The 22,127-nt window shown below is 49.4% G+C and overlaps 1 protein-coding gene across 2 annotated transcripts in view; it reads right to left on the reverse strand.

Moving 5' to 3' along the window:
* The window catches only part of LOC138638849 (killer cell lectin-like receptor subfamily B member 1A), a 61,557-nt gene extending 39,672 nt beyond the window's left edge, over positions 1–21,885 (reverse strand). For both annotated transcript variants that reach the window (XM_069728514.1, XM_069728515.1), the window contains exon 1: positions 21,719–21,885. In XM_069728514.1, coding sequence (XP_069584615.1) covers positions 21,719–21,790 — 72 coding nt within the window. In that variant the 5' untranslated portion in view covers positions 21,791–21,885. The remainder of the gene's footprint in view (positions 1–21,718) is intronic.
* Between the last annotated feature and the right edge of the window lie 242 nt (positions 21,886–22,127).

Consider the following 22,127-nt stretch of genomic DNA (forward strand, 5'->3'; position numbering starts at 1 on the left):
CTGTCTAGGATTCAGCCGTTTGGCAGACTCGAGGTAAATCAAATTCTTATGATCGGTCAGGACCACAATACGGTGCTTGGCCCCCTCAAGCCAATGTCGCCACTCCTCAAATGCCCACTTCATAGCCAATAACTCCCGATTGCCGACATCATAATTGCGTTCCGCAGGCGAAAACTTCCGAGAAAAGGCGGCACACGGTTTCATCAAGGAACCATCAGAATTCCTCTGAGACAAAACGGCCCCTGCCCCAATCTCAGACGCGTCAACCTCAACCTGAAATGGAACAGAAACATCTGGCTGACGCAACACGGGCAGAAGTAAATCGGCGTTTAAGCTCCTGAAAGTCAGAAACAGCCGCGGAGGACCAATTTGTCACATCAGCGCCTTTCTTGGTCAAATCGGTTAGAGGTTTAACCACACTGGAGAAGTTGGCAATGAAACGACGATAAAAATTAGCAAAGCCCAAGAATTTCTGAAGGCTCTTCACAGATGTGGGCTGAATCCAATCATGAATGGCCTGAACCTTAACCGGATCCATTTCTATAGAAGAGGGAGAAAAAATGAAACCCAAAAAAGAAACCTTCTGCACTCCAAAGAGGCACTTTGACCCCTTCACAAATAAAGCATTATTAAGGAGGATCTGAAATACCATCCTGACCTGTTTCACATGAGACTCCCAATCATTGGAAAAAAATCAAAATATCATCCAAATATACAACCATGAATTTATCAAGATAACTCCGAAAGATATCATGCATGAAGGATTGGAACACAGATGGAGCATTAGAGAGCCCGATTGGCATCACAAGGTATTATTATTATTATTATTATTATTATTTATTATTATAGCGCCATTTATTCCATGGCGCTTTACATGTGAGGAGGGGTATACATAATAAAACAAGTACAATAATCTTGAAAAATACAAGTCACAACTGGTACAGGAGGAGAGAGGACCCTGCCCGCGAGGGCTCACAATCTACAAGGGATGGGTGAGGATACAGTAGGTGAGGGTAGAGCTGGCCGTGCAGCGGTTTGGTCAATCGGTGGTTACTGCAGGTTGTAGGCTTGTCGGAAGAGGTGGGTCTTCAGGTTCTTTTTGAAGGTTTCGATGGTAGGCGAGAGTCTGATATGTTGTGGTAGAGCATTCCAGAGTAGGGGGGATGCACGAGAGAAATCTTGTATGCGATTGTGGGAAGAGGAGATAATAGGGGAGTAGAGAAGGAGATCTTGTGAGGATCGGAGGTTGCATGCAGGAAAGTACCGGGAGACGAGGTCACAGATGTATGGAGGAGACAGGTTGTGGATGGCTTTATATGTCATGGTTAGGCTTTTGTACTGGAGTCTCTGGGTGATGGGGAGCCAGTGCAGGGATTGACAGAGGGGAGAGGCCGGGGAATAGCGGGGGGACAGGTGGATTAGTCGGGCAGCAGAGTTTAGAATAGATTGGAGGGGTGCAAGAGTGTTAGAGGGGAGGCCACAGAGCAGGAGGTTACAGTAGTCAAGGCGGGAGATGATGAGGGCATGGACTAGGGTTTTTGCAGATTCTTGGTTTAGGAATGTGCGGATCCGTGAAATATTTTTGAGTTGGAGGCGGCAGGAAGTGGAAAGGGTTTGGATATGTGGTTTAAAGGAGAGATCAGTGTCAAGGATTACCCCAAGACAGCGGGCTTGTGGGACTGGGGAGAGTGGGCAGCCGTTTACTGTAATGGATAGGTTCGTTGGGGAGATCGCGTGAGATGGGGGAAAGATGATGAATTCTGTTTTGTCCATGTTAAGTTTTAGAAATCTAGTGGAGAAGAAGGATGAAATAGCAGACAGACATTGAGGGATTCTGGTTAGTAGGGAGGTGATATCTGGTCCAGAGATGTAGATCTGTGTGTCGTCAGCATAGAGATGATACTGAAAGCCGTGAGATTCTATGAGCTGTCCCAGGCCAAAGGTGTAGATGGAGAAGAGCAGGGGTCCTAGAACTGAACCTTGCGGGACTCCGACAGATAGGGGGCGAGGTGAGGAGGTGGTGTGTGAGTGGGAGACGCTGAATGTACGGTCAGTTAGGTATGATGAGATCCAGGATAGGGCCAATTCTGTGATGCCAAGGGATGAGAGGGTCTGCAGCAGCAGGGAATGGTCCACTGTGTCAAAGGCAGAGGACAGGTCCAGGAGGAGGAGGACAGAGTAGTGTCGCTTGCTCTTGGCGGTTAATAGGTCATTGGTGACCTTAGTTAGGGCAGTTTCAGTGGAGTGGTGTGACCGGAAGCCTGATTGAAAGCGGTCGAAGAAGGAGCAGGAAGATAGATGGGAGGACAGTTCAATATGGACATGTTGTTCCAGTAGTTTTGAGGCAAAGGGGAGAAGTGATATAGGGCGATAGCTAGATACAGAGGATGGGTCAAGAGAGGGCTTTTTGAGGATAGGTGTGATTGTGGCATGTTTAAAGCTTGAGGGGAAAATGCCAGTTGTTAGTGATAGGTTGAATAGATGGGTTAGGGTTGGGATGAAGACTGTGGTGAGGTTTGGGATGAAGTGGGATGGGAGTGGGTCAAGTGCACAGGTGGTGAGATGCAATCTTGAGAGTAGAGTGGAGAGTCCGTCTTCTGTAATGGTGGAGAAGTTGGTTTTGGAGGTGGAGGGCTGGGTAGTTGGGAGGAAGGGTTCTGGGGGTTGTTTACTAAAATTGTCTCTGATGTTCTCAATTTTCTGCTTGAAAAATGAGGCGAAGTCTTCAGCTGAGATGAGTGGGGAGGGAGGAGGTGCTGGGGGACGGAGGAGAGAGTTGAAGGTGTTGAATAACTGTTTGGGGTTGTGAGACAGGGAGGATGTGAGAGATGAGAAGTAGGTTTGTTTTGCTGTGGCGAGCATGGTTTTGAAAGCAGTGAGGGACTGTTTGAATGCGATGAAGTGCTCGATGGAGTGGGATCTTTTCCATCTGCGCTCAGCAGCTCTGGAAGCTCGCCTCAGTTCTTTTGTCATGCTGGTGTGCCAGGGTTGTCTGTTGATTTTGCGAGCTTTGGTATGTGTGAGAGGGGCAAGAGATTCCAAAGCTGCAGCTATTGTGGTGTTATATAGAGTGGCAGCATCATCCGCATTGTGTAGGGAGCTTATGTCTGTGAGAGGGAGGAGGGATTCAGAGAGTGAGTGAAGATCAAGGTGTTTAAGATTTCTGCGAGGGTGTGAGAGTTTGTGGGGTGGGGGTTGTAGACAAGGAGTGGAAAGGGAAGAGAATGTAAGTAGGTTGTGGTCAGAAAGAGGAAGAGGTGAGTTTGAGAGGTTAGATAGGGAGCAGAGGCGGGTGAGAATGAGGTCCAGTGTGTGACCATCTTTGTGGGTGGCTGTAGAAGACCATTGAGTGAGGCCAAAGGAGGAAGTGAGAGATAGAAGTTTAGTGGCAGCTGAGAGGGAAGTGTCAATGGGGATGTTGAAGTCGCCCATGATGATAGTGGGGATGTCAGCGGCGAGGAAGTGGAGTAGCCAGGTGGTGAAGTGGTCGAAGAAGGTGGTGGCTGGCCCTGGGGGACGGTAGATATTCAAAATGGCCTTCGGGCGTATTAAATGCAGTTTTCCATTCGTCACCCTGCTTGATACGAATAAGATTATATGCCCCTCGAAGGTCAATCTTAGTAAACCAGCTAGACCCCTTAATTCTAGCAAACAAATCAGTAAGCAAAGGCAAGGGGTATTGAAATTTAACCGTGATCTTATTCAAGAGGCGATAATCAATATAGGGTCTCAAGGAGCCATCCTTCTTGGCAACAAAAAAGAACCCCGCTCCCAACGGTGAAGAAGATGGCCGAATATGCCCTTTCTCCAAAGACTCCTTAATATAGCACCGCATGGCGGTATGTTCAGACACAGACAGGTTGAAAAGTCGGCCCTTAGGGAACTTACAACCTGGAATCAAATCAATAGCACAATCACAGTCCCTATGCGGTGGAAGGGAACTGGATTTGGGCTCATCGAATACATCCTGGAAGTCAGACAAAAACTCAGGAACTTCAGAAGAGGGGGAAGAGGAAATTGACATCAAAGGAACCTGATCATGAACCCCCTGACAACCCCAACTAGTCAAAGACATGGATTTCCAGTCTAACACCGGATTATGTAGCTGTAACCATGGAAAACCCAGCACAATATCATCATGCAAATTATGCAACACCAGAAAACGACAATCTTCCTGATGGGCTGGCGCCATGCGCATGGTCAGCTGTGTCCAAAACTGAGGTTTATTTTTAGCCAACGGTGTAGCATCAATGCCCCTCAAAGGAATAGGGTTCTGCAAAGGCTGCAAGGGGAAACCACAACGTCTGGCAAATTCTAAGTCCATTAAGTTCAGAGCGGCGCCTGAATCCACAAATGCCATGACAGAAAATGATGATAATGAGCAGATCAAGGTCACGGATAAGGCTAGGGTCACATTGCGTTAGTGCAATCCGTTTAGCGCTAGCGCTAGCGGATTGCGCTAACGCAATGTTTTTTATGGGGCCGCGTTCGGGGTCGCGGTAACGTCCCCGCTCTCGCAGATCCCCGATCTGCGAGAGCGGGGAATGGACCGCGGGCGCGCCTTGGACGCTGCAAGCAGCGTCCGCGGCGCGCCAGGAATCTCCGGCGCGTCGCTAGCGCGTGCCGAACATGGCACGCGCTAGTGTAGCGCGTTCCCATTAGCGTGAATGGGCGCGTTAACGGACGCGTTGCACGGCGTTAATTTCGCCGTGCAACGCTGTCCGTTTAACGCGGTCCCATAACGCAATGGGAACCCAGCCTTAACAGAAATTTAGGTTGTATAGTACTGATGGCAACAGAACTAGCGATTCTCTTTGTACGCTTAGGGCAATCAGAAATAACATGAGCAGAATCGCCGCAGTAAAAACACAACCTATTCTGACGCCTGAATGTTTGACGTTCAGCTCTAGACAAAATCCTATCACACTGCATAGGCTCAGGGCTCCGCTCGGAGGACAACGCCACAGTGTGCACAACTCTGCGCTCGCGCAAGCGCCGATCAATCTGAATGGCCAGAGACATAGAATCACTCAGACCAGCCGGCGTGGGGAACCCCACCATAACATCTTTAACAGATTCAGAAAGACCCTTTCTGAAAATTGCCGCCAAGGCATCCTCATTCCATTTAGTCAGTACAGACCATTTTCTAAATTTCTGGCAATACAATTCTGCCGCTTCTTGACCTTGACACAGGGCTAACAAGATTTTTTCAGCCTGATCCACAGAATTAGGTTCATCATACAACAACCCCAATGCCTGAAAGAACGAATCAACATTAAGCAAAGCAGGACTGCCAGATTCCAGGGAAAATGCCCAATCCTGTGGGTCACCACGCAGCAGAGATATGATGATTCTAACCTGCTGAATAGGATCACCAGAAGACCGGGGTCTTAATGCAAAAAACAGTTTACAGTTATTTTTGAAACTCAAAAATTTGGATCTGTCACCAAAGAATAAATCAGGAGTGGGAATCTTAGGTTCTAAGGCAGGAGTTTGAATAATGAAATCTGAAATACCCTGTACCCTAGCAGCAAGCTGATCCACACGAGAAACTAACTCCTGAACATTCATGTTAATACTAGATTCCTTAGCCACCCAGAGATAAAGAGGGAGGAAAATACCAAACAGGCTAAGGAAAAAAAAAATGGCTCAAAAGCTTCTCGCCCTTCTTCTGAGATGCAATTAACTCATTGTTGGCCAGTTGTACTGTTATGATCTGGTGGCCTAGGAGCAGCATGAGACGGACTCTGGAGAAGGTGGTCCCTGTACTGACCGCAAACCCTGAACCTAGCAGCGCAACTAGAAGTAGCCGTGGGGGGTACCTAACACTCCCTGGACCCCTCGGCACAGCCTAAGATCTAACTACCCCTAAAGACAGAAACAGGAAACCTATCTTGCCTCAGAGAAAATCCCCAAAGGATAGATAGCCCCCCACAAATATTGACTGTGAGAGGAGAGGGAAATAACATACGCAGATATGAAATCAGATTTTAGCATAGGAGGCCATACTAGCTAAAAAGAAAGAATAGAACAGAGTACTATGCGGTCAGTACAAAAAACACTAGAAAATATCCACCGCAGAAAATACGGATCACCACATCTGACTAAAGACATGGGGGGTATATCTGCATCTCCAGAGAAATATCTAGGCTGCAAAAAATCCTTCACATACAAAGCTGGACAAGACAAAAACATGAAAATGCACAGAACTATAAAGTCCACTGCAGGTGGACAGCAAAAACAAAGCAGGACTTATCTTTGTAGAAAAGCACAGCAAACTGGAGAGACCAGCAGGGAAGTGAATCCTTCCAGAACAATGGACAACTGGCACTGACTAAAGGATCCTGCAAAGCTATATACCCCAGTCAGTTTTGCAATTAGTAGATACACCTGTCCACTCCTGCAGTCCAGGCACAACTGCATTACCCTCTACAACCACCGGAGGGAGCCCAAAAGCTGAATTCACAACAAGTGGCTCGTGAACATCGCAAATATGTAAACTCACACTTGCAATCACTGGCAATTCCAGGGAATCGTGACCGTGTGCACAGTGCTCTATCATGTGCTCTGCCCTCAGCAGCTGTATACTGCACCTCAGGGCCGTATTTGCCACTAGGCACTCGAGGGCACGTGCCTAGGGCGGCGACATTGCGGGGACGGCACCTGAGCAAGGATTTATTTATTTATTTTTAGTCCCGGGTCACAAACGCGACCGACTGCCCCGCCCCCCGCCTCCTAGTCCCACCCACCCTCCTTGAAGACGATACTCACCTGCTCCAGCGATGCCTGGTCTCAGCGTCTGTAGCGCGTCCTGAGTTAGCGGTCATGTGGTACCGCTCATTAAGGTCATGAATATGCGCATATTCATGACCTTAATCAGCAGTACCACATGACCGCTCACTCAGGAAGAAGGCGCTGCAGCGGGACAGAGCCAGAGGGATGTCAGCGGCAGCCGTGCGGTGTGTGGGACAGGCAGCTGACAGGTGAGTATGAGGGACGGGGGGCGGGGGGATGAAGGAGGAAGGTAAGCCGCCTGCGCAATGCAAGATGGCCCAGGAGAAGGAGCGGGAGAAGGGGAGGGGGTGGAGAGATCAGCTATGCATAGGGGGGGAAATTATGAGCCATGAGCCATGCATGGGGGGGGATTATGAGCCATGCATGGGGGGGGAATTATGAGTCATGAGCCATCAGCCATGCATGGGGGGGAGAATTATGAGCCATCAGCCATGCATGGGGGGGGGGAATTATGAGCCATCAGCCATGCATGGGGGGGAATTATGAGCCATTAGCCATGCATGGGGGGAGAATTATGAGCCATGAGCCATCAGCCATGCATGGGGGGGGGGGGGAATTATGAGCCATGAGCCATCAGCCATGCATGGGGGGGGAAATTATGAGCCATGAGCCATCAGCCATGCATGGGGTGGGGATTATGAGCCATCAGCCATGCATGGGGGGGGGGGGGGAATTATGAGCCATCAGCCATGCATTGGGGGGGGGGATTATGAGCCATGCATGGGTGGGGAATTATGAGCCATGAGCCATGCATACAGGGGGGGATTATGAGCCATCAGCCATGCATAGGGGGGGGATTATGAGCCATCAGCCATGCATGGGGGGGGGGGATTTGTGAGCCATCAGCCATGCATACAGGGGGGGGGAATTATGAGCCATCAGCCATGCGTACAGGGGGATGGGAATTATGAGCCATCAGCCATGCATGGGGGGGGGGGGAATTGTGAGCCATCAGCCATGCATACAGGGGGGGGGGGGGAATTATGAGCCATCAGCGATGCATAGGGGGGGCAATTGTGAGCCATCAGCCATGCATACGGGGGGGGAATTATGAGCCATCAGCCATGCATACGGGGGTGGGGGGGGGGGATTATGAGCCATCAGCCATGCATAGGGAAGGCAATTGTGAGCCATCGGCCATTCATAGGGGGGGGTGGGGGGTTAGTTATGAGCCATCAGCCATACATACAGGGGGGGGATTATGAGCCATCAGCCATGCATGTGGGGGGTATGAGCCATCAGCCATGCATAGGGGGGGGGGGGAATTATGAGCCATCAGCCATGCATAGGGGGGGGGGGAATTGTGAGCCATCAGGCATGCATACAGCGGGGGGGGGAATTATGAGCCATCAGCCATGCATGGGGGGGGGGGAATTATGAGCCATGCATACCGGGGGAATATGAGCCATCAGCCATACATCCGGGGGGGGGGGGGGGGTAGGAGTTATGAGCCATGCATACAAGATGGGAGGGGGGCATTATACAGTATTGAGCATCATGTGGGACCATTATACAGTATGGAGCATCATGTGTGGCCATTATACAGTATGGAGCATCATGTAGGGACATTATACAGTATGGAGCATCATGTGCGGCCATTATACAGTATGGAGCATCATGTGCGGCCATTATACAGTATGGAGCATCATGTGGGGCCGTTATACAGTATGGAGCATCATGTGGGGCCGTTATACAGTATGGAGCATCATGTGGGACCATTATACAGTATGGAGCATCATGTGTGGCCATTATACAGTATGGAGCATCATGTGGGGCCGTTATACAGTATGGAGCATCATGTGTGGCCATTATACAGTATGGAGCATCATGTGTGGCCATTATACAGTATGGAGCATCATGTGTGGCCATTATACAGTATGGAGCATCATGTGTGGCCATTATACAGTATGGAGCATCATGTGTGGCCATTATACAGTATGGAGCATCATGTGTCGCCATTATACAGTATGGAGCATCATGTAGGGACATTATACAGTATGGAGCACTGTGTGGACATTATACAGTATGGAGCATCATGTGCGGCCATTATACAGTATGGAGCATCATGTGGGGCCGTTATACAGTATGGAGCATCATGTGTGGCCATTATACAGTATGGAGCATCATGTGTGGCCATTATACAGTATGGAGCATCATGTGTGGCCATTATACAGTATGGAGCATCATGTGTGGCCATTATACAGTATGGAGCATCATGTGTCGCCATTATACAGTATGGAGCATCATGTGGATCCATTATACAATATGGAACATCATGTAGGGCCATTATTCAGTATGGAATACTGTGTAGCCATTATACAGTATGGAGCACTGTGTGGCCATTTTTTGTTTTGTTTTAATGTATATGAAACAGTGTGATCAGCAGTACTAAATGGCTGTGGTTGGGACTTGGATATGGGTGTGATTAGTTGTGAAATGGGTGTGGTCAGAGGCGTGGCCTAAAATTTGCCGCGGCGCACTACGCGCGCCGCAACCTTTACATCTTTTTCCCCTTCAGAAGTTGGGAGGTATGGTTCCGCATTTCCCAGATCACAGCAAGTACCGCAAATCCCATAGGGAATGAATGAAACCAAACACAGTGTTGCCGTAAGTGATACGTTACGTGGCAGATGCGACTGCTGTCTCTGCTGCAAAAGGCGACTTTCACATCAGCGATTCTTGCCGAAGTCACTGCCGATAGTGTCATACTCACCAATGGGGGAGGCAGCACTAGAAGTGCCTAGGGCAGCAGAAACTCTAAACATACTGCGCCCTGTAGATACATACTGCGCCCTGTAGATACATACTGCGCCCTGTAGATACATACTGCGCCCTGTAGATACATACTGCGCCCTGTAGATACATACTGCGCCCTGTAGAGACATACTGCGCCCTGTAGAGACATACTGCGCCCTGTAGAGACATACTGCGCCCTGTAGATACATACTGCGCCCTGTAGATACATACTGCGCCCTGTAGAGACATACTGCGCCCTGTAGAGACATACTGCGCCCTGTAGATACATACTGCGCCCTGTAGATACATACTGCGCCCTGTAGAGACATACTGCGCCCTGTAGAGACATACTGCGCCCTGTAGATACATACTGCGCCCTGTAGATACATACTGCGCCCTGTAGAGACATACTGCGCCCTGTAGAGACATACTGCGCCCTGTAGACATACTGCGCCCTGTGTACATACTGCGCCCTGTGTACATACTGCGCCCTGTAGATACATACTGCGCCCTGTAGAGACATACTGCGCCCTGTAGAGACATACTGCGCCCTGTAGAGACATACTGCGCCCTGTAGAGACATACTGCGCCCTGTAGAGACATACTGCGCCCTGTAGATACATACTGCGCCCTGTAGAGACATACTGCGCCCTGTAGAGACATACTGCGCCCTGTAGAGACATACTGCGCCCTGTAGAGACATACTGCGCCCTGTAGAGACATACTGCGCCCTGTAGAGACATACTGCGCCCTGTAGAGACATACTGCGCCCTGTAGATACATACTGCGCCCTGTAGATACATACTGCGCCCTGTAGATACATACTGCGCCCTGTAGATACATACTGCGCCCTGTAGATACATACTGCGCCCTGTAGAGACATACTGCGCCCTGTAGATACATACTGCGCCCTGTAGATACATACTGCGCCCTGTAGATACATACTGCGCCCTGTAGAGACATACTGCGCCCTGTAGATACATACTGCGCCCTGTAGATACATACTGCGCCCTGTAGATACATACTGCGCCCTGTAGATACATACTGCGCCCTGTAGAGACATACTGCGCCCTGTAGAGACATACTGCGCCCTGTAGAGACATACTGCGCCCTGTAGAGACATACTGCGCCCTGTAGAGACATACTGCGCCCTGTAGAGACATACTGCGCCCTGTAGAGACATACTGCGCCCTGTAGAGACATACTGCGCCCTGTAAAGACATACTGCGCCCTGTAGAGACATACTGCGCCCTGTAGAGACATACTGCGCCCTGTAGAGACATACTGCGCCCTGTAGAGACATACTGCGCCCTGTAGAGACATACTGCGCCCTGTAGAGACATACTGCGCCCTGTAGAGACATACTGCGCCCTGTAGAGACATACTGCGCCCTGTAGAGACATACTGCGCCCTGTAGAGACATACTGCGCCCTGTAAAGACATACTGCGCCCTGTAGAGACATACTGCGCCCTGTAGAGACATACTGCGCCCTGTAGAGACATACTGCGCCCTGTAGAGACATACTGCGCCCTGTAGAGACATACTGCGCCCTGTAGAGACATACTGCGCCCTGTAGATACATACTGCGCCCTGTAAAGACATACTGCGCCCTGTAGAGACATACTGCGCCCTGTAGAGACATACTGCGCCCTGTAGAGACATACTGCGCCCTGTAGAGACATACTGCGCCCTGTAGAGACATACTGCGCCCTGTAAAGACATACTGCGCCCTGTAGAGACATACTGCGCCCTGTAGAGACATACTGCGCCCTGTAGAGACATACTGCGCCCTGTAAAGACATACTGCGCCCTGTAGAGACATACTGCGCCCTGTAGAGACATACTGCGCCCTGTAGAGACATACTGCGCCCTGTAGAGACATACTGCGCCCTGTAGAGACATACTGCGCCCTGTAGAGACATACTGCGCCCTGTAGAGACATACTGCGCCCTGTAGAGACATACTGCGCCCTGTAGAGACATACTGCGCCCTGTAGATACATACTGCGCCCTGTAGATACATACTGCGCCCTGTAGAGACATACTGCACCCTGTGTACATACTGCGCCCTGTAGAGACATACTGCGCCCTGTAGATACATACTGCGCCCTGTAGATACATACTGCGCCCTGTAGATACATACTGCACCCTGTAGATACATACTGCACCCTGTAGAGACTTACTGCGCCCTGTAGATACATACTGCACCCTGTAGATACATACTGCACCCTGTAGAGACATACTGCGCCCTGTAGATACATACTGCGCCCTGTAGAGACATACTGCGCCCTGTAGATACATACTGCGCCCTGTAGATACATACTGCGCCCTGTAGATACATACTGCGCCCTGTAGATACATACTGCGCCCTGTAGATACATACTGCGCCCTGTAGATACATACTGCGCCCTGTAGATACATACTGCGCCCTGTAGATACATACTGCGCCCTGTAGATACATACTGCACCCTGTGTACATACTGCACCCTGTAGATACATACTGCACCCTGTAGATACATACTGCGCCCTGTAGATACATACTGCGCCCTGTAGATACATACTGCGCCCTGTAGATACATACTGCACCCTGTAGATACATACTGCACCCTGTGTACATACTGCGCCCTGTAGATACATACTGCACCCTGTGTACATACTGTGCCCTGTAGATACATACTGCACCCTGTAGATACATACTGCACCCTGTGTACATACTGTGCCCTGTAGATACATACTGCACCCTGTAGATACATACTGCACCCTGTGTACATACTGCGCCCTGTAGATACATACTGCGCCCTGTAGATACATACTGCACCCTGTGTTCATACTGCGCCCTGTAGATACACACTGCACCCTGTGTACATACTGCGCCCTGTAGAGACATACTGCGCCCTGTAGATACATACTGCACCCTGTAGATACATACTGCACCCTGTAGATACATACTGCACCCTGTGTACATACTGCGCCCTGTGTACATACTGCGCCCTGTAAATACTGCGCCCTGTAGATACATACTGCGCCCTGTAGATACATACTGCACCCTGTAGATACATACTGCGCCCTGTAGATACACACTGCGCCCTGTAGATACACACTGCGCCCTGTAGATACATACTGCGCCCTGTAGATACATACTGCGCCCTGTAGATACATACTGCGCCCTGTAGATACATACTGCGCCCTGTAGATACACACTGCGCCCTGTAGATACATACTGCGCCCTGTAGATACATACTGCGCCCTGTAGATACATACTGCGCCCTGTAGATACATACTGCGCCCTGTAGATACATACTGCGCCGTGTACATACTGCACCCTGTAGATACATACTGCGCCCTGTAGATACATACTGCGCCCTGTAGATACATACTGCGCCCTGTAGATACATACTGCGCCGTGTACATACTGCACCCTGTAGATACATACTGCACCCTGTGTACATACTGCGCCCTGTAGATACATACTGCGCCCTGTAGATACATACTGCGCCCTGTAGATACATACTGCGCCCTGTAGATACATACTGCGCCCTGTAGATACATACTGCGCCCTGTAGAGACATACTGCACCCTGTAGATACATACTGCGCCCTGTAGATACATGCTGCGCCCTGTAGATACATACTGCGCCCTGTGTACATACTGCGCCCTGTAGATACATACTGCGCCCTGTAGATACATGCTGCGCCCTGTAGATACATACTGCGCCCTGTGTACATACTGCGCCCTGTAGATCCATACTGCGCCCTGTAGATACATACTGCACCCTGTAGATACATACTGCGCCCTGTATATAGTACCTGTGTATACTGCACCCTGTAGATACATACTGCACCCTGTATATAGTACCCTGTGTACATACTGCACCCCGTATATAGTACCTGTGTATACTGCACCCCGTATATAGTACCTGTGTATACTGCACCCCGTATATAGTACCTGTGTATACACTGCACCCTGTATATAGTACCTGTGTATACTGCCCCCCTGTATATAGTACCTGTGTATATACTGCACCCTGTATATAGTACCTGTGTATATACTGCACCCCGTATATAGTACCTGTGTATATACTGCACCCCGTATATAGTATAAACCAAATAGAACAAAATAGGAGTAAAAGACGTCCAAATTGAAAAAAGGTAAATTTATTAATACATAAACAAAGAAACAATATAACGGACTGGGATCAGATAGTGAAGGCTACCAATGCCCAGGCACACAGAAAACATAAATGGGCAAGTACATAAAGTGCTTAGTGCATACTGTAAGAAAGGGAATCAGAACATACAGGGCTTAAACCGTATTATACCGCAGCAGCGGTGAAACCAAATGTGCGCACAATAAATGGAGCCCCCGTTCCCTCCTCTCAACCTTGCTTACCCATAATGTGACTGAGGCCGGACATGCGCCACGCCAGCACCGACACGCGTTTCGCTCAGCTTTTTCAAGGTGCGGTAGTGTGCTATAGAATGGGCCGCGTATAAATACCTCCTCTCCAGGTGTCCATAATTGCGGCGCATGTAACCGGAAACCCGCGCCGGGCACTGCATCACTTCCGGCAGGGCCAGATGATGACTGCGTGTCAGCTGGACCGTCGCCCACAAAATGCTGACACGCACGCGTCACCGCCCGGCGCCTTCAGCGATGCCCCGGACCACGCAATCCGGAGACATGCGCACATAGGACAACAGAGTAATAGAGCCGGGTACGTATATCCCGGAAATAAAGTGAATACAGTGCAATAAAATGCCGATGAATCAGAAAGTATACCGATGAATGACATCACAAACATATACAAAGGACAATTAGTGCAAAATTATATATATAAAACAACAATTACAATAACGTACCACTGATTATATTACATAACATAATATTATAATATGAAGTAGTGCACAGTATGTGATTCCAAATCTGGACCAGGTGATAAGATACATTGGAGGCATGGATGGTTTCAACATTGGCCCAAGGTAGAATTCAATTGCTTCACACATGATGGTATGATAAACTTGATCACTAAATAACTAAAGAAACAAAAATACAAGAAAAAATAGTAAATAAATAATAGAAGCAACACAAAAAAATAAAAAAAAACACACAAACATACAGAACGGTAAATCGGGATATGTTCTTCACAAAAAAGAACTAAAGCTAATTTGCTCATTGAGACCTGCAGGCGTGACTGTATCTAATATAGCGATCCACCTGCATTCCCTCTGAGCAAGCACACGCTTCATGTCACCACCCCTAATGCCAGACTGTACTCGGTCAATACCCCACGCTTCAAAACCAGCTGAATTACATTTATGTTTAAGACGAAAATGCTTCGGAATCGTTTTGAGGGAATTGACATCAGCCACATCACGAGCCGCCTCGATGTCCCTCACGTGCTCGCGAATGCGAACACGCAATTCACGTGACGTTAGGCCCACGTATATGAGTCCACACGGACAAACCGCATAGTAGACCACATACGTGGTACTGCAAGTGATGTGGTATCTGATGTCATATTCCCTAAGCCCGTCCGATGACTTAAACAGTCTAGCACGCTTGAGATTCCTGCAAGCCAGACAGTCTCCACATGGGAAAAACCCTGTTCTAATAGTGCCTGTCCCAAACGGTCTAGGGGTTCTTGCCACATAATGGCTTTTCACAAGCATGTCTTTAAGATTATTACTTTTCCTGGCAGTCATAAGGGGCTGTCGCGGAAGACACCTCCTCAAAATAGGATCGGTAATAAGGACCGACCAGTGCTTGTTCAGTATTGACCTCATCAGATCCCATTTATGATTATATGTAGAGATAAATCTCAGTTCTCCATCAGTACCATCCCTTCCCATCGTGTCTTTCCTTCTCCTATTCACCAGCAGATCATCCCTCGATGACCGCTTAGCTCTCATATATCCCCTCTTGATAATACGTTTACTATACCCCCTTTCCACGAATCTCTCCCCAAGGTCCACAGCCTGTCTCTCAAAAAGCCTGTCTGTAGTACAAATCCTCCTGGCTCTGAGGAATTGCCCCACGGGAATGGACCTAAGTGTGGAACGCGGATGTGAGGAGGAGGCATGTAATGTGGTGATTTGGCCGGTGGACAAATATGAGAGGGAGGCTATGAGGCAACTGCGTAACAGGGACACGTATGCCATGTTGCCCCACAGTCCACTTTCAACTTTCCAGAAACAACTATGTTCTATTCTGGAGATGGCGTATGAGAGGAATATTATCTCCAAAAGGGTCTTGGGTGGACTGTTGGTTCAAACCCCTACTATTCCCACGTTTTACCTTCTCCCCAAGGTCCACAAGGATCCTGTCTCGCCACCTGGCCGCCCCATTGTTTCTGGTGTGGGGGGGTTATGTGATCCGGTCTGTCGGTTTGTAGATTTTTATCTGCAGCCTCAGGTTGAGACGCTGCCCTCTCACATCAGAGACACTAATGACATTCTTAGACGGTTGAATGGCCTATGTGTGGACGCGGATATAATACTCGTTACAGCAGACGTTGAATTATTATATACTAGTATCCGTCATGAGGATGGCTTGAGGGCTTCCAGATTCTTCTTGGAGAATAGTAACTTGGATCCTGACATGCGTGAGTTGGTGTTGGAGTTGTTGGAGTTTGTTCTGCTTCATAATTTTTTTACTTTTAAAGATAAATTTTTTCTTCAAAAACAGGGGACTGCCATGGGGGCGGCATGTGCGCCTTCTTATGCTAATTTGTTTTTGGGTTACTGGGAACGTGAGATCTTCTCAGCTGGCGCACATGCCGCCCCCCAAATTGTGGGGTGGTATAGATACATCGATGATGTGCTGTTTATATGGCAGGGTCCCATTAGTGATTTACGTAATTTTATGGCGGAGCTAAACCACAACGACTCCAACATACGACTCACGTATGTCTACCATCATAAGGAAATTTCATTCTTGGACATTACACTTAGTGTACAGGAGGATGGTCTTATACATACGGACCTATATCGCAAGGAGACATCTGTGAATGCCCTCTTACATGCCTCTTCCTCACATCCGCGTTCCACACTTAGGTCCATTCCCGTGGGGCAATTCCTCAGAGCCAGGAGGATTTGTACTACAGACAGGCTTTTTGAGAGACAGGCTGTGGACCTTGGGGAGAGATTCGTGGAAAGGGGGTATAGTAAACGTATTATCAAGAGGGGATATATGAGAGCTAAGCGGTCATCGAGGGATGATCTGCTGGTGAATAGGAGAAGGAAAGACACGATGGGAAGGGATGGTACTGATGGAGAACTGAGATTTATCTCTACATATAATCATAAATGGGATCTGATGAGGTCAATACTGAACAAGCACTGGTCGGTCCTTATTACCGATCCTATTTTGAGGAGGTGTCTTCCGCGACAGCCCCTTATGACTGCCAGGAAAAGTAATAATCTTAAAGACATGCTTGTGAAAAGCCATTATGTGGCAAGAACCCCTAGACCGTTTGGGACAGGCACTATTAGAACAGGGTTTTTCCCATGTGGAGACTGTCTGGCTTGCAGGAATCTCAAGCGTGCTAGACTGTTTAAGTCATCGGACGGGCTTAGGGAATATGACATCAGATACCACATCACTTGCAGTACCACGTATGTGGTCTACTATGCGGTTTGTCCGTGTGGACCCATATACGTGGGCCTAACGTCACGTGAATTGCGTGTTCGCATTCGCGAGCACGTGAGGGACATCGAGGCGGCTCGTGATGTGGCTGATGTCAATTCCCTCAAAACGATTCCGAAGCATTTTCGTCTTAAACATAAATGTAATTCAGCTGGTTTTGAAGCGTGGGGTATTGACCGAGTACAGTCTGGCATTAGGGGTGGTGACATGAAGCGTGTGCTTGCTCAGAGGGAATGCAGGTGGATCGCTATATTAGATACAGTCACGCCTGCAGGTCTCAACGAGCAAATTAGCTTTAGTTCTTTTTTGTGAAGAACATATCCCGATTTACCGTTCTGTATGTTTGTGTGTTTTTTTTATTTTTTTGTGTTGCTTCTATTATTTATTTACTATTTTTTCTTGTATTTTTGTTTCTTTAGTTATTTAGTGATCAAGTTTATCATACCATCATGTGTGAAGCAATTGAATTCTACCTTGGGCCAATGTTGAAACCATCCATGCCTCCAATGTATCTTATCACCTGGTCCAGATTTGGAATCACATACTGTGCACTACTTCATATTATAATATTATGTTATGTAATATAATCAGTGGTACGTTATTGTAATTGTTGTTTTATATATATAATTTTGCACTAATTGTCCTTTGTATATGTTTGTGATGTCATTCATCGGTATACTTTCTGATTCATCGGCATTTTATTGCACTGTATTCACTTTATTTCCGGGATATACGTACCCGGCTCTATTACTCTGTTGTCCTATGTGCGCATGTCTCCGGATTGCGTGGTCCGGGGCATCGCTGAAGGCGCCGGGCGGTGACGCGTGCGTCTCAGCATTTTGTGGGCGACGGTCCAGCTGACACGCAGTCATCATCTGGCCCTGCCGGAAGTGATGCAGTGCCCGGCGCGGGTTTCCGGTTACATGCGCCGCAATTATGGACACCTGGAGAGGAGGTATTTATACGCGGCCCATTCTATAGCACACTACCGCACCTTGAAAAAGCTGAGCGAAACGCGCGTCGGTGCTGGCGTGGCGCATGTCCGGCCTCAGTCACATTATGGGTAAGCAAGGTTGAGAGGAGGGAACGGGGGCTCCATTTATTGTGCGCACATTTGGTTTCACCGCTGCTGCGGTATTATACGGTTTAAGCCCTGTATGTTCTGATTCCCTTTCTTACAGTATGCACTAAGCACTTTATGTACTTGCCCATTTATGTTTTCTGTGTGCCTGGGCATTGGTAGCCTTCACTATCTGATCCCAGTCCGTTATATTGTTTCTTTGTTTATGTATTAATAAATTTACCTTTTTTCAATTTGGACGTCTTTTACTCCTATTTTGTTCTATTTGGTTTATAGTATTCTATTAGGAGTGTCCTTGAGGTACACTTATATTTGGACATCCTTGGTGGTCCTGTTTTCATTTCTTCACCCCGTATATAGTACCTGTGTATACACTGCACCCCGTATATAGTACCTGTGTATACTGCACCCTGTATATAGTACCTGTGTATACACTGCACCCCGTATATAGTACCTGTGTATACTGCACCCTGTATATAGTACCTGTGTATACACTGCACCCCGTATATAGTACCTGTGTATACACTGCACCCTGTATATAGTACCTGTGTATATACTGCACCCTGTATATAGTACCTGTGTATACACTGCACCCTGTATATAGTACCTGTGTATACACTGCACCCTGTATATAGTACCTGTGTATATACTGCACCCTGTATATAGTACCTGTGTATACACTGCACCCTGTATATAGTACCTGTGTATACACTGCACCCCGTATATAGTACCTGTGTATATACTGCACCCCGTATATAGTACCTGTGTATACACTGCACCCTGTATATAGTACCTGTGTACACTGCACCCTGTATATAGTACCTGTGTATACTGCACCCCGTATATAGTACCTGTGTATACAGCACCCTGTTTTGTCAATAGTTCAATATATCATGAAGAGAATGTGATGAATAGTTATGAGCAGGTGCACTCGTTGCTCTGAGTATTTTTTAGTGGTAGGAGATTTAGTTTTCCTCCCCGCAGCTGGATGATTTACATCTGTTAGCCGGCTTGATAACATGTGGAGATTCCCTACCAACCCCCACATGTCCTTATGCTGCTAACAGATGTAAATCACTCAGCTCAGGCGATGAAAACTACATCTCCCAGCAGTAAAAAATACTCGGAGGACCCTGAGCAACGAGCCCGCTCCATCAGTGATCCTGAGCAACGAGCCCGCTCCATCATCAGTGACCCTGAGCAACGAGCCCGCTCCATCAGTGATCCTGAGCAACAAGCCCGCTCCATCAGTGATCCTGAGCAACGAGCCCGCTCCATCATCAGTGATCCTGAGCAACAAGCCCGCTCCATCAGTGACCCTGAGCAACGAGCCCGCTCCATCAGTGACCCTGAGCAACGAGCCCGCTCCATCAGTGACCCTGAGCAACGAGCCCGCTCCATCAGTGATCCTGAGCAACGAGCCCGCTCCATCAGTGACCCTGAGCAACGAGCCCGCTCCATCAGTGATCCTGAGCAACGAGCCCGCTCCATCAGTGACCCTGAGCAACAAGCCCGCTCCATCAGTGACCCTGAGCAACGAGCCCGCTCCATCAGTGACCCTGAGCAACGAGCCCGCTCCATCAGTGACCCTGAGCAACGAGCCCGCTCCATCAGTGATCCTGAGCAACGAGCCCGCTCCATCAGTGATCCTGAGCAACGAGCCCGCTCCATCAGTGATCCTGAGCAACAAGCCCGCTCCATCAGTGACCCTGAGCAACAAGCCCGCTCCATCAGTGACCCTGAGCAACAAGCCCGCTCCATCAGTGATCCTGAGCAACGAGCCCGCTCCATCAGTGATCCTGAGCAACGAGCCCGCTCCATCAGTGATCCTGAGCAACGAGCCCGCTCCATCAGTGATCCTGAGCAACGAGCCCGCTCCATCAGTGACCCTGAGCAACAAGCCCGCTCCATCAGTGACCCTGAGCAACAAGCCCGCTCCATCAGTGATCCTGAGCAACAAGCCCGCTCCATCATCAGTGATCCTGAGCAACGAGCCCGCTCCATCAGTGATCCTGAGCAACGAGCCCGCTCCATCAGTGATCCTGAGCAACGAGCCCGCTCCATCAGTGATCCTGAGCAACAAGCCCGCTCCATCATCAGTGATCCTGAGCAACGAGCCCGCTCCATCAGTGACCCTGAGCAACAAGCCCGCTCCATCAGTGACCCTGAGCAACAAGCCCGCTCCATCATCAGTGATCCTGAGCAACGAGCCCGCTCCATCATCAGTGATCCTGAGCAACAAGCCCGCTCTGTTGTGAATTCTGTGGCAGAGCTCCCTCCTGTGGTCACAAGTGGTACTTCGGCTGATTCTCTCTGTGAGCTTCCGTTGGTGGAGGAAAGTGGTACTGCGGCTTCTGAGTTTCCTTCCTCAGGTGATGTGGTGAAGTCGTTAGGTGCTGCTCTATTTAACTCCACCTAGTGCTTTGATCCTGGCCTCCAGTCAATGTTCTAGTATTGGACCTGTTTCCTCCTGGATCGTTCCTGTGGCCTGCTGCTCTGCATAGCTAAGTTCCGCTTTGCTATTTTGTTTGCTGTTTTTTTCTGTCCAGCTTGTCTATTTGTTTTTTCCTGCTTGCTGGAAGCTCTGGGACGCAGAGGGTGTACCTCCGTGCCGTTAGTTCGGTACGGAGGGTCTTTTTGCCCCCTTTGCGTGGTTTTTGTAGGGTTTTGTGTTGACCGCAAAGTTACCTTTCCTATCCTCGCTCTGTTCAGAAAGTCGGGCCTCACTTTGCTAAATCTATTTCATCTCTACGTTTGTCTTTTCATCTTTACTCACAGTCATTATATGTGGGGGCTGCCTTTTCCTTTGGGGTATTTCTCTGAGGCAAGGTAGGCTTATTTTCTATCTTCAGGCTAGTTAGTTTCTCAGGCTGTGCCGAGTTGCATAGGGAGCGTTAGGCGCAATCCACGGCTGCCTCTAGTGTGGTTGGAGAGGATTAGGGATTGCGGTCAGCAGAGTTTCCACGTCTCAGAGCTCGTTCTATGTTTTTGGGTTATTGCCAGGTCACTGTATGTGCGCGGACCTCTATGTCCAGTGTGGTACTGAATTGCCTTATCATAACACCGCTCCATCAGTGACCCTGAGCAACGAGCCCGCTCCATCATCAGTGACCCTGCCGCACAGCCAGAGGTCAGCACCAGCACACAGCGTGACGCTGAGCGTGCGCTGCACGGCGCCCCCGGAGGTTCACACAGAGACGTGCTTACGTAGCACGCTGTACATGACACGCCCCTGAACCCTGTCTGACCCCCGGCTTATCCAATCCCAGCGCTCCGCCGGGTGCCATAGCACCTGCCTGCCTCGAGTCCCTGTCAGTCGTGGCCTCCGCCTGCCTCTACCGCCCGCGGCCCCGCCCGTCACAGCGCCGGTGTCCCCGCAGCCGCCTCCTTGTGCGCCGACACTAAGCGGAGCCCCCGCCCCCTCCTGTCCCGGGCTCAGGTGTACACAGCGGCGGCACTTACGTGACCGGGCGGCGGTGTATCGGTGAGCTGCACCTTCAGCTCCGGAGAAGGTGCCTTATCCCCGCGCCCCATCACTGAGCTGCTGCTGGAGGTCTACCGGGGACTGTCCGGAGCCGCCGCCGCCCGAGCTCCTTATACCGCGGACTGTCCGCTGCTACTTTCACTACTGTACTGGGCGGAGTTATTGGCTAGCAGCGCTGTGCGGTGGGCGTAACCGAACGTAACCACGCCTTCCCAAGACAAACCAGCCCACTTATCAATGCGATTGGCTGGCTGCACGTGGGCGTTGTTTGTTTTTGGCAGCCGGTGGGTGGAGTTTCGGTCACACCGACGTCACCGTAAGAGCCCGCAGCGTGACGTCACGGCAGGTAACGGCAGTCTCCCCCAGGGTTTGGCCTTTGCTGCACCT

This window comes from Ranitomeya imitator, chromosome 5, assembly GCF_032444005.1.
Source record: "Ranitomeya imitator isolate aRanImi1 chromosome 5, aRanImi1.pri, whole genome shotgun sequence".
NCBI lineage: Eukaryota > Metazoa > Chordata > Amphibia > Anura > Dendrobatidae > Ranitomeya > Ranitomeya imitator.